Below are 17,513 nucleotides of genomic sequence, written 5' to 3'. Positions count from 1 at the left end.
CTGCACTAGTGCCAAAACCTGCTGGTTTTGTTCTGAACTCTTTGCACACAAAAGAGCTTGGCTGCCCTACCAAAGAGCACTACTTACTGTTATTTTCCCATCCCTGACTTTTCCTAATTGTACTGTTTTTCTATGAAAGATGCTAGAAGTTGACAATTTATGTATCACTATATGCAATATTCCACGTAATGATCAGAAAAAGCTCAATTAATTTTAAAGATATTTTTAAAATACACAGGCAACCAATGCCATGTTATTAGGATCACCATCAACCCCTATTTATTTTTGTAGGGTCAAAAATAAAACTGTGATTCTAGCAACATCTCTGTGAGTAAAGGTACGCGCATGCTTACCATATACCAAACTATGACAAAGGCATAGCTACACAAGTAATTCTTTGAGCAGCACTGCTAACTTTTACAGGCTACCACTGATTTGCTCATTCCTACTCCCTGCCATTCTCTCGGGCTGTTTCACCACAGCAGTTTGTGGCTGCACAGAGTCAGATGGGGAAACAGAACCAGATTAGTTACCTGACTGCAAGAAAGTGAGGGAAGGGAGAGAGGGACTGTTTTCAGTTTCTCAAACTAGGACACCACACAGCTGCACCAACAGCTGCACCAGCACAACTGAGAGGTTGTGCAGGGACTGAAATGAGTGGCTGTGCAAGAAAATTACTTAAACTGGCAGTGACAGCAAAAGAAATGCTTATCATATTGTGGCTTCAGGCAAAGTGGCACGGTCTAGGTGGGTGATTTCAAAAGATATGACAACATCCAGCTCCTATGCATTCTTGGGTCTCTTAAGGAGCCTTGGAAATCTCAACCTAGACATTCAAAACTAACAGTTCCTTCTTTCAGGATAAAGGAAACAGTTAACATTATTTTTAATCTGTTCTTACTAAAACTGTAACCACTGCTTTTACTAAATGTTGGCTGCTTTGCTATCCCTATTTAACAATAAATAAGCAGATGTGCAAACTGCAAAGAGGTTAGTTTCCAACACAGGGATTTTGTAATTGAGGGATCTTAAGGAATAAAAAAAAAAGGATCACTAACACATACATCTGTGCTGCAAAGTGGAACATTGTGTAGAGTTAGCCAAGTTAGCTTCAAATAAGCTACATCAGGGACTGTAGCGTAATGGCAGTAGACTCCACGTGTACTAATTTAATTGGTTACCTCCTTCCAATAAACTGATTTTTAATGCCAAACCAAAGTAATTCTACATACTATTATAACCTACATACAGTGTAGGTTACTTCTTCCCATCCTACCCCTCATCAAATCAGAAAAAACAGTCAACTTGACCTCATCTGAGGAAAACCAGCATAGGATTGTAGTTACTTTGTAATAAACAAAACTTCCTCGTAGGTCTAGCAGCAAATTCATATAAAATAATGCTTACATTGCCTTATGAATTCCCATACAGACTCTGATTACTGAGCTACACTTTCACCTTAGAAGCAACTATCCACTGGAATAAAAATCCAACCCATGAACTACTAGGAAGTGGCATGGTTAAAGCAGTTTTAGAGGTAGATACATGCACTAAAAATGCAGATTTAATAGGGGTGTCCACGCATACACACTCTTCCTGCCTTTCTGGAAGGGTTAAGGATTGAGGGTACACTGATTTACTTTAGAAAATTATCTCCGTAATTTGAAGTATTAACTGGGAAGAAATAATATGTTATCTATGTTTTTTTCTAAAATCACTTTCTTAGAAGAATTCTTGACTTCTTTCATGTTCAAATTTCATTTTCAATAATATTCTAAATTAATGTTTCTGTATTTCAATTCTAATCTTCATCAGAGTACTACAAACACTGTAACACAAATGCAAATCTGCCTACTACCCTGCCATCTCACAGAAACAATTGTTAATTAGAAGTTTTGGTCTGGTTGTTTCAGAAGACAACAATGAATATCCTGCTGGTTAGAAGAATAAACAAAACCCAACCAAGTTATAATTGTCTACAGAATTTAGAGGCAGTAGGCTGAAAAATGAAAAATGACAGATGTGCATGACTACCGCTGAGATTTTTGTTACTCTCTCCAAGTGACTATGTAAACTCTGATTCAGTTTTTCCTACTTTTTCCCTATTATGGCACAACTTCAGCCTCTAGCTACTGAAGGAAGTCAGGTACTTAATTACCTTTCTGTGCCTTTCTAAGCACATACGTTGAAGATTAGCTTTGATGGTGGTGTATTTTCATCAGTAAAATGTAAAGTGATTACCAAGGTGAAATCAATGTATTGAAGAGAATAAAAGTTCAGTACATTTTAATTTTTCAAATAACTGTCTAAAAGACACTCTAAAGATAACATTAATGGAAGTCTTAAGAACACAAAGATTGTCCAAGGATGTGAATAATGAATTCCCTGTCTTAAACCAGGAGAATAAAAACAGATATATGTATACCTGCTACAGTATCTGTTTATACCACTGGATAAAGGAATCATATTTTCTTGCACTTTGATGAAAGAACTAATAATCAGTGGCATGACCACTTGCATTTGTATTACTACAGTAACTATCCACTGTTCTTAAAATTGCAGACTTAAAATCAATAGAAGGTAAAATAGTAACACTGCGTTACTGTTTTGTGGGAGTATATTACAACTCACTAATTCATTAGGAGCCACGCTCATCAAAGCAATGTAAGGTTTCATATCCTCTCAAACATTTAAAATCTTCTAAATGTCATTGCTTTGATCAGTCTTTTGATCATGAACTTTCACAAATTCCCATTTAACAAGGAAGAAAATACCCGTTTTTAAAAACCTCTTTAAAAGCACTGAAATTGAAATGTAGAAAAACTACAATTTCACTGCACATTTTCTGGTTAAGAAGTACACTTCAGCTGCCCAGTTTCTCTCCTAAAGGCCACACCAGTGAAGCCACTGAAACAATTAATTCAAGATTTCCTATTTCAAAATTGAAAGTATGCTTGTATAATGGTGTAAGTAGTTTAATCCTTACCTTTTCCAGACTCCAACAAGACAGAATAAATATGCTGACGAGCAGGACGGTAGATAAGTGCCTGTCCAGGAATTTCCATATCACATTCATCTTCCAAAGAGTTGCTGCACTCGATCTCTCCATTACTCAGGATGTTGAAGATTGTATAATTCTCAGATTGGATATGCTGTTCTTTAGCTAACTGTTTGTTCAAAGAAGAAAGAAGACATTATCTCCAAAATTAACAAGGATCAAAAGGTGACAAAATGTATTCGCTGTTCGAGGAAATAGTACTTCCTCTATCAGTGGAAATGGAGGGGATGGCCAGGGAGGTAATAAGGGCTTTTTCAAATAACACCAGTATAGTGTATCTTCAGGTGCCTATCTTTTTGTAGACAGGAATCCCCAGGAAATGCATCATTGCCTTTCTTAGCCCCTCCTGGAATTGCTAAAACTTGGGTATTTTTAATGACAGTTTTTTAGAGAGTAATTATTCTTAAAATTAATTCTGAATGCAGACAGAAAAATGACCTGCCCTCCTCCAGTCACCTGAAAATGTATCTTCCCTTTTTAAATACTGAGTGAGGGCATGACAAAATCCAAACTTATTTTTATTGCAAGATGAACTACGTAAGACAGCTCCATTTCTTACCTGAGCTAACTCTGTGTAGTTTACTTAGGGTGAAATGAGAACACTTCACCACACTCTTACTTTGTGCAACAGCCCTTCCACAAAAGAAATACAAGCTACTCCAATGAGGAAAAACAAGTCTTCAGGCTGTTGTTGGAAAGCAGAATCACAGCATCACCCAGCCTGCATACTAACCATGCACTGGCTACAGATACATCTGGCTATGGCAGCTGCCTACAAGCAGCCTCAGTACCACAGGGACCGCTGGTCTGGAGCAGCTTAAGATGCAGAAGCAAAAACTGCTCTCAGGCAGTGCAGAATTTCAGCCAGTAACACTTGTAACCTGGACTGGCCAAGTGCAGAGCCAGACAGACTTTCTACTTCACAGCCTTAGACCAAAACTACAGGGGTGTTCAAAAAGCTGAACAGAGCCAATTATTACCATGCGGTGCCGCTAATAAACTCCCCAGGACCCATGCCTTACGGTGAGCAGGCACTGAAGTTTCTCTGCTTTGCACTCCCTGCATGTGTCACACTACCTGTATTACTTGGGTCGTGCCATCCATGCAGCTATCTCAGCCTCTTTCACTAGTAATTACCAGACCACTGGCAAGAGCCAAATTCGCCATCCCTGCAGAATTCCTCTATCTGCAACCCTGTGAATTCAGCAGGTCAAAGCTACAGTCAGTCACTGGGTCATTACTGACTAAAATTAATTCTCCTGAAATGTAATACTTCTAGAAGAAGTTCTCACATGAGCATAAAATCAATGACAGGCTTCTGCCTACAATGCCAATCAACAGAGCATTTACTTATAGCAATAAATTAATGGTTGCCCTGAAAGAAATACTTCAGTATTCTTAACATACGTAAACAATGTAATCCCCCAAAGCTAATTTTGTATAAAACAAAAACAAAGAGTTGAGTATTTCCAAGCGTGATTTGAATGCAGCACGGAACTATTTCATACAAACCACTGTCACAGATGAGATCATTTGAAAATACTAGTTTCTTGCAATTTGTCAATAAAGTATGTACAACCTTATGTACTGAAAAAAATTTAAGCTGATTTCAGAAGTACTGCTGTATTCAATGCTGTACCTTGAAAAATATTTCTGAATTACACTTACAGTCAACTAGAAAGTTATGCTCTTCTTTTCTGAAAGAAGCAGCACCATGAGGGTATGTTCTTAAAGATGGAACTGAGCAGTGTATGCCATTCACATGCAGCTCAGACCATGTGCAAGGTAAGCAGAACTACATACCAGTTTCAAAATACAAAGCCAAACATACATACTGCATATACAAATATTTAAACACCTGTAAAAAAAACAAAGGACAAGCTAACATGTCTATGACTTTGACTGCAATGCCTGGGCCCAGGGACTAGCTTGACATAGGATTTATGCAGTGCAGCATTCTCAACAGAGTTTCTAAACATTATTATTATTTTATTACAGCAGAAGCTCAGCATGATGCTGGAGAACTGCAACCCTTCAAATGAAAGATCAAGCCAAGAAATAATGACCACTTGTCATAAGGACCACATGGTACATTCTCTTAAGGAGTAAGGACATTACCACTATTGTCCTGGCCATAATCCAACCTATATAATTACGTTCTGGCTAATTTTTCCTTGCACTTCAAGCATAAACAGTATTTTTCAACACTTTATTAGTTATTGTTTTTTTTTAAAGAATGTCTTCTACTTAACTACTACAGTCAAAAGTGATGTGTATTGTATCTGTGTGTGGTTAATAGAAAACCCCAAATATATCTGCAGTTTAGCTGAAATGAGCATTGTATATAGGGTATAATGTAGCTTTAAATGTTCTAGAGTCTTTTTAGAGACGGAAAACGTAAATTATAGGATTACTTTAGAGTAATATGAGGAAACAAAAGACTAGTTTTAAAGAAAACGCTCAAGATAAGTAAGAGAGACAGAAGAAAAGGCTCTTTGAAGTCTACTCGGAACTAACAAAATGGGGAGTAACAGATGGCTAATATAGCATCTAAAATACACTGCCTCATATGGATTTTTTTAATTAAATCTCAATGTCATCTTAACTGCTATGAATTTACAGAATTCTACTCTAGACTTACTACTATTGCATAAACTCTGATGCAAAGTACCTCAGTTTCTTTCAGCCAGGTAGGCTATCCTAGCTTATATAGCAATCTCTCAGTGACCCAGCCTGCCGTACCATTTCTCACCCCAACACCAGCACATCTCTGCTCATGTGGGAAGCCGTAAGTGACACTTGCTAGTGCAGCCCTGCCCTTTAAGCATTAACAAGCCACTCAAAGTGCTTTTGGTTCCTTCAGGGACAATGAATCTGAAGGATAATTAACCTGATCCAAAAAATCATGAAATACAGATTTATAGGAAGTTTCCTCATCTCCTCCATAACAGTAACCTCAACTTCTGCATTCTACAGCTCCCTTTGGCACCTTGACTGCATGTGCCAGGCACAGCCAAGCAGACCACTAACCAGCCGTAGCTATCCTGTGGATTCTCAAAGCAAAAAGCAATTTTTTACATCATTACATCATGCAATACGTAGGAAGTACATTTCTGCTCCCAGCTACAAGTCCGTATAGGAACTGTTCCCCATTATTTGACCTGCTTGACATTTCAAAAAAAAAGAGACATCACTTTTAATTAAATGTGCTGAATCTGCCCTCATCAGGATGCATGTAATAGTCCTAACCATGGCTGTACTTAACAGACAAAAGATTTTGCTCAAGCAAATTTAAATCAATAGGTTCAGTGTACTCATCATCAACTTCCCCTAAGTAAACATGGCAATAAAGTGACCATTAAGCTTTAAAAGGCAAGGTACCTGAAAGATTTCTTTATCTTGACACAGTTCAGTCTGTTGTTGAAGGGAGAATGTTTGGCAGTTTGTTATGTTTGGAGGAATCCAGGGAGACTGCTGCCCAGGCAAAAGATAGGACTCCACTCCTCTGTAAAGTATTGTCTTGTCTGATCCCAAAGGCAACACCTCTTCCAAGTGTTTCAGGCTGCTGTAGGAGCATGGAACATGTGAGATGTAATTTGCCACAGCTAGAAGTATGTTTGTTCTTCTGTTGTAGCTGTTATTCTTGCGGGGACTGTTGACTAAACATTTCTGCCAAAAGCCTTCCAACAAGCTTTCTGGAACAATGTCATTACCAAGCAAGCAAGCAAAGAGAGGGAGGTGTGTCAAACTAAGACCCAATGCACGGCAAAGATCTTCTCGAGAGTACATGACAGTGACTAGTCTGTCCAAACGCAGCTTCTCAATGGAAAAGTAGGGGCAGGTATTATAGATGAGGTAGTCACTATCTTGCCCAAGAATTCCTATGCAGTTATGTTGCAAACCATATGCAGCCACCTCAAAGTCTGCCTCCTGCAATGTGCATACTGTTTCTTGACCAAGTGACTTCAGGGCAAAACGTGTAAAAGTAGGCAAAGCTGAAGGAACAGTGAACATTTCTCTTCCCGGTTGTTTCCTGTGAGTCTTGATAAACTGAAATATTCTGGCTATTTCCTTGTTATTCTGCAACCTCCGTTTGATCCATTCATCCCTCTTTTTCTTTTCTACCACTCCATCAAAGTAAAACACTAACTTGATACCAGCTGCCATAAAAGCTTTAATAAAATCCTCTAAAATGGCAAGGTACTCCCTCCACTGGCCACCGCACACCCAGGAGTCTGGTGTGTACCAGTATCTAACACAGCTCATGGCATCTACTACAATAACAGGTGGGAAATCAGGATGATCGATGCGATGTTTTTCTGCCATTTCTCTCAGATCTACCATTCTGCATGCATCAGGGCAAACTCTTGCCACAAATCCCTGCAAACCTTTAATGCCCATGGCTGATCTCTGAAACTCACAGCAGTCTGGAAGAAGAAAAAGAAAAACAACATTCTGAAATGCAATACTGAGCAATGTAATGAAATTCTACAATCAAAAAAAAAAAAAAAAAGGCAGCTTGAAAACTCAACAGTTATTTTTCTGCTTTTGCTGATCACTTGTTGTGCTGTCCTGGCCTTTAAACAGCTTGAACCAGTTTTCTTCCCATCAACAAACTGGACATAAGTGCCCATTCACTTTGCCTTCGACTTCTGCTTTTTATATCAGTGAAAACTCGAAGTATCAAAAGGTTTTCATAAATACGACTTCAAAAATTTCAGATTAATAGCATAAAATATAGATAAGTACACACTGCTAGAAAACCAATTACAGATGTAATTAAAAGCTTTATAACATCTTGGATGCCAAGTGTACAACATGGGAATTAATGGCTTGATTTTCACACTAAAAGTAGATGAACATCTTTAATTGAAGTCAGTGGAAAAAAAACCTGAGTAACTTTGGAAATCATCTTGTACCTTGATTGTGCAAATGGCTCAGTTAACATCTGAGTTCACAGACAGTAGTCCATTGATAAGCCACCAGCTGCAATACCTCAACTGCCTTTTTTTTAAACTGTTTTTGTAGTATTGGTTCTGCTTTGAATCAGAAATTCAGTCCATTTTACCATCTTGTCATTTGAAGACATAATTTTTAAGACCTGTTTAAAGAATTAAAGGTTTACCTATACTTTGTGAATCTACAAATCTATCATTAATAGTGAAGTTAATCTATTAAATGGGATTTCTAACATGCACAGCAATTTTGAACCAATCTATTTAAAAAAACCACACATGAAAGTATTAGCTAGACATAATAACAATGAAAAATCAAATAAGCCTATTTTCAGTTTAGGAAATACCAAAAGAGTGAAGAAAAGAGTCTCTGAATTCTGTGGCAGAATTTAATAGCATGCCAAATGAACCAATTTACACGTTCCGTAGAATGAGAGTTGTGAGGTAAAATTAAAACCATTGATGACCTCCATTTTTATTTCTAGACACCTCCTCACAATGAAGTCTGGCACAGCCTCTGTGATAGATGTGTCTTTCCTCTACTACAGCATCAATTTCCTCTCCCACAGCACCATTTTATTTTAAAGGCTGTTCCAGTGAAAAATGGAAGTAATAAGCTCCACCAAGCTTTGTTTTCCTCTTTATTCTCAGAAAATGTTTTGATTTGTTTTTTTATTTTACTTGAAAGTAAAATCCACTCTCAGTTAAACAGTGAAGGATTTCACTGTTTGAATTAAGCAGATAGAACTTTTCCTGGTTTTCACATCACCCGTTTCTGACATTTTGATTATAGACTGTCTCAGGAGTGTTACATTACAATATCTGTGCTTATTGCATACAAAAAGAAAAAAAGGAAGAATTCACAGAAGTATTGTGAATTGACAGCTTTTAAAGGTATTCCTGAGTCCTCAGATTTTAAATACCTAAATACCCTCCAGATACAGGTTTTGAATACCATCCTCTTTAATCATAGAATAGCTGGGGTCAGGAGGGACCTTTAAAGGTCATCTAGTTCAAGCCCCCTACAAACTAGATCAGTTTCATCGATCACTAGATCTGCTTCATTGCTGCACATGGATATAAGGTAGGGCACTGCTCTCTCTACAGCGCTGCTTCCAGTGTTACCTTGCTGCCCTTCAGACTCCAGACACTTGCTTTTCCAGGAAAGCTGTACCTCTGATTCTAAACAGTTTGGGCATTGTTAGGTTATCCTTTTTTATTACTTTCCATGGAAATCTAGCAGTAGGTGTGAGGGTCTTCATCTTTCAATCACTAACACATGCGGTCAGACTAAATGATGCGAGGTCACCACACAGACACAGTAGACTATGGCAGGTCTTCTGCAAAAACGCATTGCATCCAAGCAAGTTTGAGTTATGATTCAGTACAGATTCTGTCCATAGTGGATACACACCTAGAGCAAGAAGTGTGGTAAACCACTTGTTAGCTATACTGTACTGTAATAAATGGAAAGAAACCTTTTGCCACCTCCTCATACTTGTATCTGAAGCACTCTTCTTGCCTAACAATTTAAGCAAGTTATGATACAGAGATTATCAGAAAAATTTCCATTACAAGTACTAGTTTAGCTTAATCAATGGCAAGTTTGCACCTAAACAAAACACATAAACAAGTACCTTGGCCACTACTAGCATTTTAATATTACTATCCAACACATTGACCAAAAGCATAATAAAAATTGAAGAGTATATATTGTCAACCATCTCAATTCGCTACTAAACAGTAGCACTCATGTTAAGAAAATTACCCTCTAATCCATCACAGCAGAGAAGAGAACAAGTAAAATCTACTGTCTTGAAAAGTACTTTCATCAGAGGCTTCTCAATGAAGTAGGCAGAATCAGGACTGAAATGTTTTATGTTGTTATGCTAAGTTTCCCAAGAGGAAAACACATTCTGTGCAACAGATGAACAGTTTCGGGACAGACACTTATTTCTAATCTTACTTGTGTGAAACAGAAATTTCAGGTTACTACAGGATCTCAACTGCACTACAATCAAGTGCATGAATATGCGGGGGGGGGGGGGTGGGGGGGTGGTGTAAAATATCCACAAACTGAAATAATCAAAGTAATTTCCCCCCTCTGGTTTTATAGACACAAAAATTCAGATAAATGACCCCTACAACAGCTGATGACACCACTGAACTTAATTTTGTCAGCAAAAAACTACCACACCACCAATTTTATTAAGCCCATAGTAACACAGAGCATGGCAAAGGGTTGTCGGTAGAAATGTTCACAGTAACCGCTCCAGCCCTCACAAGAAGCCTCTAGTTTGAGGCCCACAGCACAAGGAGCAACGTCCTCCGCGTCCAAGCGGCAGCAGCGCACAGCCAGGCCCGCAGCCCCCCGCTGCCTCCAGGGCCGGAGCCTGCCCCTGAGGCACGGCAGCGGGGGCCTGCAGGCAGGCGAAGGGCCGGGGGTACCGGGGGTACCCGCCCGCCGCTGAGGGGGGGCCGAGCCCTGAACTGGGCCAGGTGTGAGGGCCGCTGCGCCCAGCCCTGAGAGGGCCCAGCCTGACCCCGCGGGAGGCCGTGCAGCACCCGGGCCGTGCTGCGAGCGAGCACCGGGACCCCAGCCGCTCTCACACCCGACAAGCCGCCCCCTCCCCGCCGCCCCGCGCAGCGCCCGTTGCGCTGCCACCCGCCCCTGCTCACGGCACCCGGCACTGACCCGAGCCTCCGCTTCCGCTTCCCGCGGGGGCGGGGCCGCGCATGCGCCCGGCGGCGGGGGCGGGCCTGAGGGGACGGGGCTGTCGCCATCCCTGTCGCTACCCGTCCCCTCGCTGGTCGCGCCGTCCCTGCCCACCCTGCCGGGGACAGCCGGCTGCAGCGGGGCCCTTCGCATGACAGCGGCGGGGGGCGAGGGGGGGCCGGGCTGGTTTGAACGGCGGCTGTCCCCGCCCGCGGCCTGGTGTCCCTCGGCTTTGTACGACCACAGTGGGGCCGGAGGGGCCATTGTACCCCCGGACAAACCCAGCCGGGACGGGGGGGGGCGTGGGGAGATGAAAGCGTCGCGCACCGAAATTGCTTGAAAACCCCCGAGTCGTACATGGGAGATTTATGTCGGGCCTGGGCTGCGCGGCCTGCGGAGCCGCGCCGGCCCTGTGTGAACAAAGCAGCCGGGGCAGCCCGGCGGGCGGCGGCACTGGCCCGTGGCGCGGGGGGCGGGTGTGCTTCGCCTTGCTCGGCAGTTGCTGGGGGGGACACCCCTGTTCTCCCGGGGTGACCCCATCACACAGCCCGGGGTAGCGGCCGGGCTGCGGGGGTAAGGGCCCGCAGGCGTACTGGGTGTGCAACCTGCTCCCAGCTCGGCAGCAACAGGTGGGGACCCGAATAACTTCACATCTTTTCGGGGGGGGGTGTGGAGAGGGACGTGGGGGAGCTGATGGGTTAGATCTGATGTTATTGCCAGTGAAAAATAAACAGAGCAGTGCTCTGGGGAGCACAGATTAATATATTTGGTGACTCTGCGTGCACAAAGCCTCACCATTGTAGCCGTGTCTGAATGCCTGTGAATAGGATGGAGCATATGTGGCCTGTCACCGCAGGTGCCCACATCTGTTCGTCTCCGGGCAGATGCTCTCAGAAAAGGGGAGAGCATTTCCAAAAGCTCGGGCCCGCCCCATCCATACCATACCCCATCCTCTTTCTCATAATCACCTTCTGCAGAGGACTTTCTGCCCCCTCCTCCCTCCCCTCCCCCTCGCTTCCCTGCACATGGAGAGATGCAGAAAGAAATAAAAACGACACAAATTGGACGTGGCTTGGAAAGCCTCGGAAACATACAATCAAACTGTCCCCCCTCTAAAGTTTATTAGCAGCAGGTTTTGCACTGCAGCCAGCGCACAATGCGCAAGATGTGCACACCGTGCAAAGGGGGCTGCAGGCCACAGGGGAACAGAAAAACCCTTCATGCATGAAATGCAGTACAGTACAGCGGCACACTGTGCTGGCTGTCACAGGGAGAGAGTGGCCTGTGCAGCTACTGTCTGGAATGGTAGTTTGCAGCTACTATTTCAGAGTTCCAGTGTAAGAAGATGATTAATAAAACCAGGGGAAAGAGAAGAGGGAGTTTCCCTACAAGAACTGATGAATGCAGCAAATGTTGCTTGGTAGTGGAAGGGAATCTTTCCAGCCATCCAGTGAAATCTCACAGCCAGAATGCAAAACATTTTTCTGAGAAGTGCCATCACGTTTTTTATCCCACATATATGATCTGAGCCCAATCGCTCACCCTCCCTGCTCTGTGACATCCCCGCCAAGACGAGCCAGGCCTCAGCCCTGCACAGGGTTACGCTGCGCTTGCCTGACGGGCCAAATAGAAGTGCTGGGGCACAGGGCAAATCTCGGGATCGTGGGATAGTTCGGGTTGGAAGGGACCTCAGAAGGTTATTAGTACAAACGCGATGCGTGGTTTCTAGCCGGGCGAAGACTGTGTGAGTCCTCGGAGTCGAAGAGGCCACTTCTCCAAATGCGAGGCTGAGCTGATCCCCGGAGGGGTGCGGGTGGTGACAGCGTTTAACCCGCCATGTCCCACAGCAGAGAACCGGGGGGGGGCAGCGGGACCCACCCGGCCCGGGGCACTCACGGGAGGTTTCAGGGGAAGGTGCTGTCCCGGGCCAGGGGGGAGCCCGAGAGGCCGGGGGGGGAGCAAGGCAGAGGGAAGCCTCCTTCCCCCGAGCCCCTGATGTCCCCTCGTCCCCAGGCTCTGCCCCCCGGGGCGGGCGGCGCGCCCTGGCAGGGGGAGGCAGCCCTTCTCCCTTCCCACTTCGGGAGCAACGACAGCTCATGCACACGATTGACCGATTTTTTATCCCTCGTAGTTTCCCACACGCAAAATCCCGTCGGAAGCAAGCCGGGGAGCAAACCCAAACAAACAAGTAGGCCAGGGGACCGGGGAGGTGGGGGGTGTCGCTTTCTCCTCGTGTGCAATCAGTAAAATACATATAGGGGCCACTTCGGGATTTGCCCAGGGAAGGGTTGGAGAGCAGCTGGCTGCGGTAATCTCCTCGGGAGACAAAGGAATGCCCCGTCCCAGGATCACAGGTAAACACACAACCATTGTCATGAAAATGAGGGGCTAGGATAGGGCCGGAGCAGATGATTTGCGATTTGAAAAAGGGGGCTGGGGGGGAGGGAAGGCCCAGAGCTGCTTATCTATCATCTGGCCTCGCTGTGTGCCAGCTGAGCCACGCGACTGCCCTTTCTTATTCTAATCAGCACATGCCTTTGCAACTTTGGGCTAACCTACACGCTAAACTTCTTAATCCCCCTCCCCGCACACGGCAAGGGCGGCGGAGCGCCCCTCCGGCACCGCCGCGGCCCCCGCCCACCCGCCTCGGGGCCGGGCGCCCGGCGGCGGGGTCCCGAGCAGCGCCAGCACCCCTGCCCCGCCGCCGAGCCCGGGGCCGGCGGGGGACCCCTGGCAGAGCCCCGGCCCGGGGGCGGCCCGCCCGGCCTCCCCTTCGCTCCGCTCCGCTCTGCTCCCCTCCCGCCCGGCCCGGCCCGGCCCGGCCCGGGGGACAGGTGAAGGGGGCGTGCGGCGCGGGCTGCGGCGGAGGGGCAGCCGCGCACACATACCTCCGTAGGGACTATAGACCTAATTAAAATATTATGCACACTCTGCTACACATAGCTCCACACGTACACGTCCCTCCGCCGAGCACGGTTCGCCATATGCCCGGAGCCCTCCGTCCCGGGAAAAATCAGGGTTGCGCGCCAGCGATGGCAGCGCGTCGCCCTAATTAACACACCACCCCCCGCCACCCCCCGCCACCCCCCGCGAAGGGACTTTTCCCATAATGTGCCTCGCTTGGAAATAAAAGCCGCGGCTGATGGGGAGCTCCCGGCCGCGCTTCTCCGCGGCGGGACCGTAAATCCTCGCCGGGGCAGGAGAGGGGCCGGCGCTGGGGGCAGGGTCTCAGTTAGGGGCAGGGAGGGAGAGCACAACACCCCGCCAGCCCTGGCCCGCCGCGTCCCGGCCGTGCGGGGTCACCGCGCCCCGCGCCCGCCCCCGGGGGGTCCCGCCGTCGGCTCACCCCGGCGGGGCGGGCGCGGCCGGGCAGGGCGTCGGGCGGGACCGGGCGGGATCGGGCGCGGGGCTCGGTGGCGGGGCGCGGGCGCGGTTAACACCGCGGGGGCGGCGCGGGGGGCGGCGGGCGAGCGCGGTGCGGAGACACGCGGTTGGGAGCGAAAAAGCGCCATTTGGTTGGGAGCAGATGGCTGGCTGGGGGGCTGATCGCGTCTAAAGGCGTGTCATCCCCCTTCAGCGAGAATCCCTAAGGGCTCCCCTTGTCTTCGAAATCAATGAAAATTAAAGTGCAGAGAATGGATGAATAGTTAGACCTCGAGTCCCTCCTTTGTTCGCCTCAGCTACTGGTGGGCAGGAGTTAAACTACAACAGCCTCCTATAGAAACACTTAAGTTAAACAGTCTCCCCGTTAGCCCAGCATCTGAAAGAGAGAGGGAGAGGGGGGAAAAAAGCAGAAAAAGGAGCTTTCTGCTTGATTTCCCCAATACAGAATCGCGTGGCATAAATTAAGCCGGAGAAGAATGAGCGCCGTGGGCAGGATCCTGCCGGCTCTCACGGCGCCTTTCAGTTACGCTCAGCAGCGGTAATCGAGAAATCTGTGCCACGTCAATTTAACAAATACCCGGTACCGAAGGGGGGTTGTTAAGGATTTGGGGGCAAGTTTCTTCGGGTCTTTTTTTTTTTTTTTTTTTTTTTTTTTTTTTTTTTACCCTATCGCTAGGTTAAAGCCCTCGCGCGTGTAACTTTTTACTTCCAGTTTTTTAAGCAAGGGGATGCTAATGGACCAACTTTCTGTCTTTCGTAGATTAAAAGATCCGCGGTGATATATCACTTCTCGCCTCCACCGACGGGCTACCCCCAAATTTCAAGACATATATTACCCTACTTGCTTAGTAAACCCGGTACGAAGTGATTTTCCCCACCCCCCTACACCCCCACCTCTCCCGAGGATAACGCCGCAGCAAAGTTTGCGAGGCAGCGGCAAGTGTCTACTTGAAAAGATGTTGACGCTAGGTGGCAAAAGTAATGTACAGTTAAATCCAGCGTTGCTGCAGGGTGCCCCCCCCCCCCCCCCCCCCCCGCCTAACCCCCCAGAGGCTGGGCACCGCGGGGGCGGCCCGTCCTCCGGGGACCCGCCGCCCGCTCCGCGCCCGCCCGGGCCGCCTTCCCTGCGCCCTCGCACGGTGCCTGCGGCATCGCTGCTCCCCGCTCTGCCCAGATACAGCTCCGGGGTAAAAAAAAACAAAAAACAACTAAACATTCCTGTACATTTAAGCTTTTGCTTAAGCGTTGAGGGGCGGGGAGAGGGGAGAAGAAGAGTATCTGGATGTAGATGGCTCTTTCGACCGAAATTAGTTGTAAAAGACGCGCGTTGAGTGGCGAAGCGCTGCAAAAGTCTGGATGCTTGTTTTAAGCACCGAGGGGTACCTGCCTGGGTTTGGGGTAGGTGTCACAAACCTCCAGTAAAAGAACATGGGCAGCTATAGTCCTGCAACAGTCAAGAAGAGCTGGGCTGAATGAACTCATTAGTGATTTTCTTTTAATTAGTATTACCCAATGCTTTTACTTTAAGAAGTCTTTAAGATTTTTTTTTCTAGCGCATTGTAAGATAATTTCTGATCAAGACATCTGCTTCAATGAAAGTCACATTTTGCCATGCAAATGCACGTTTCAACCCAATAAAGTCGCCATAATAAGGCTTTTAGCACGGCATACCTACAGTGAGGTTATTGTAGCCAAATCCTCTCCTTTCGCATACAAGCTTAATCTGTGCTGAAATGATCTGTTACAATTAAAATGACATTTACAGAGACAGTTACACCTTGCATCCTAATGAATCCGCCTGCGCCTACCGAAGGTGTTTAAACAGAGGGCCCGAACAAAGTGGAAAACCCCGCTTCGAGTGACATGCCGGAGTTGCCCTCCAACTTTTATCCCCCGCTTCCATCCATCATTAAGAAACTGCTCAAATGGTAATCATCTCTATCTCTCTTTCGCCGCACCAGTAAACTCCTTTCCATGTTTTTAAGATCAAAACAAAAGTTCTAGTGTCTGATGGATATGTAAAAAAATAATAAGGTGACGGTTGGTGTGAAGTTGGGTTGGGTTTTTTTTGGTTGTGGGTTGGTTTTTTTTTGTTTTGTTTTTTTTTCTTTCTTGCGGAGGGGGGAAGTGCTGGAAGGGATTTCTTTAAAAAATGTGCGGACATTGTTGTAGAGGCAGTAGCGTGCGCCGAGGGGAGCTCTTTCTCTCCCTCGCATTGTGCTGGGAGCAGGTGCTGTCTACATTACCATACAGCTGAGAGCACAAAGAGCTAACTGATTCAGCCCTTACACAATAACAAACGGCCTTAATGACAGCCACGCGAACGACACACACCAAACTCACTTTTTACTAAGCTGAAGGAGGAAAAAAGAGAGAGAGAGAGGGAGAGAGGGAGAGGTTGCTGGTGATGATGATAATAATCATAGAGGGGTGCGGGACCCGGGCGGAGCGGGTGGCTCTCTCCGGCAGCGGTGGTGGTGGGGACGGTACCCGCGGAACCCCGCAGACGGATCCCCTCCGCGGGTCTCCTCCGGGAACCCGCCCGCGCCCTCCCCCGCCGCCGGGAGCCTCGGGGACCCCCCCTTCCCTCCGCCGGCGGGATGCGCGCTGGGAGCAGAGCCACGGGATGAGCGAGACCCGGCTCGGTTCGCTCCAATTCATTCCCCCTTCCCCAGTTATGCCGCTGATGCCAGGGGAAGTGCGGTGTGAATTTCAAGGGATCAGATTGCCCTTGTTGTGGCTCGCTGGCTCCCACCTCCCTCGTCCCTTTAAAGCCGAAGATGCCCCTCGGAAGTGGTCACGACCACCGAGTTACTTTTTGGGGGCACGGCGGTTGCTTTGCACGTTTCAAGAGGTAATTACAGCCCGCCGTCCCCGGGGTTGTTTTCTCGGCGGAGCGTGTTGCGTTGACTCTCTCCGGTGCAGAGGGGGTGTCACCCTCTCCCCGGAGCAGAAGGGGGATTCTTGCGGTTACCAAATTTGCAGGAATGTAAATGAGCACGTTTTGTGAGCGCGGAGGGGAGGGGGAGGAGGGTTGCACATTTTACAGCTCACTGACCATTTGGCGATCCATTGAGAGGAGGGTTTGGAAAAGTGGCTCCTTTGTGACAGCTCTAGCCAGATTGGGGGGCTGCTCATTTGCATCTCATTAGGCATGCAGGCGGCCGGCGGAATATAAGGGAGGCAGGCGCCCAAGGAGAGGCAGATCCTTAGCGCTTCACCCTGGGAGAGAGCCGCCGAGCTGCGGCGCAGAGCAGAGCAGAGCAGAGCAGAGCAGAACACGGCAGAGCAGAGCAGAATACGGCAGAGCAGAGCAGAGCAGAGAGCAGGCACCCCCTCCCCCGTAGGAGCACACCCGGACACGCTCAGTGCGCCGCTATTGAGACACGAGCTTATTTTT

At 46.9% G+C, this 17,513-nt stretch overlaps 1 protein-coding gene across 5 annotated transcripts in view; it reads right to left on the bottom strand.

Annotated features, from left to right (window-relative positions):
* Nucleotides 1–17,507, bottom strand: part of FAM120B (family with sequence similarity 120 member B) — a 61,924-nt gene extending 44,417 nt beyond the window's left edge. For 2 of the 5 annotated variants that reach the window (XM_080389292.1, XM_080389293.1), the window contains exons 1-3: nt 10,709–17,150; nt 6,440–7,485; nt 2,987–3,167 (exon numbers count right to left, since the gene is read on the bottom strand). In XM_080389292.1, the coding sequence (XP_080245418.1) occupies nt 2,987–3,167; nt 6,440–7,485; nt 10,709–10,751 (1,270 nt within the window). In that variant the 5' untranslated portion in view covers nt 10,752–17,150. The other 3 variants (XM_080389295.1, XM_080389291.1, XM_080389294.1) reach the window with 3 other exon arrangements.
* Nucleotides 17,508–17,513: the final 6 nt, after the last annotated feature.

The sequence above is a fragment of the Falco punctatus genome, assembly GCF_963210335.1.
Source record: "Falco punctatus genome assembly, chromosome: 5".
Taxonomy (NCBI): domain Eukaryota; kingdom Metazoa; phylum Chordata; class Aves; order Falconiformes; family Falconidae; genus Falco; species Falco punctatus.
The sequence above is the reverse complement of the archived record's forward strand: the minus strand, read 5'-3'. Positions and strand labels throughout refer to the sequence as shown.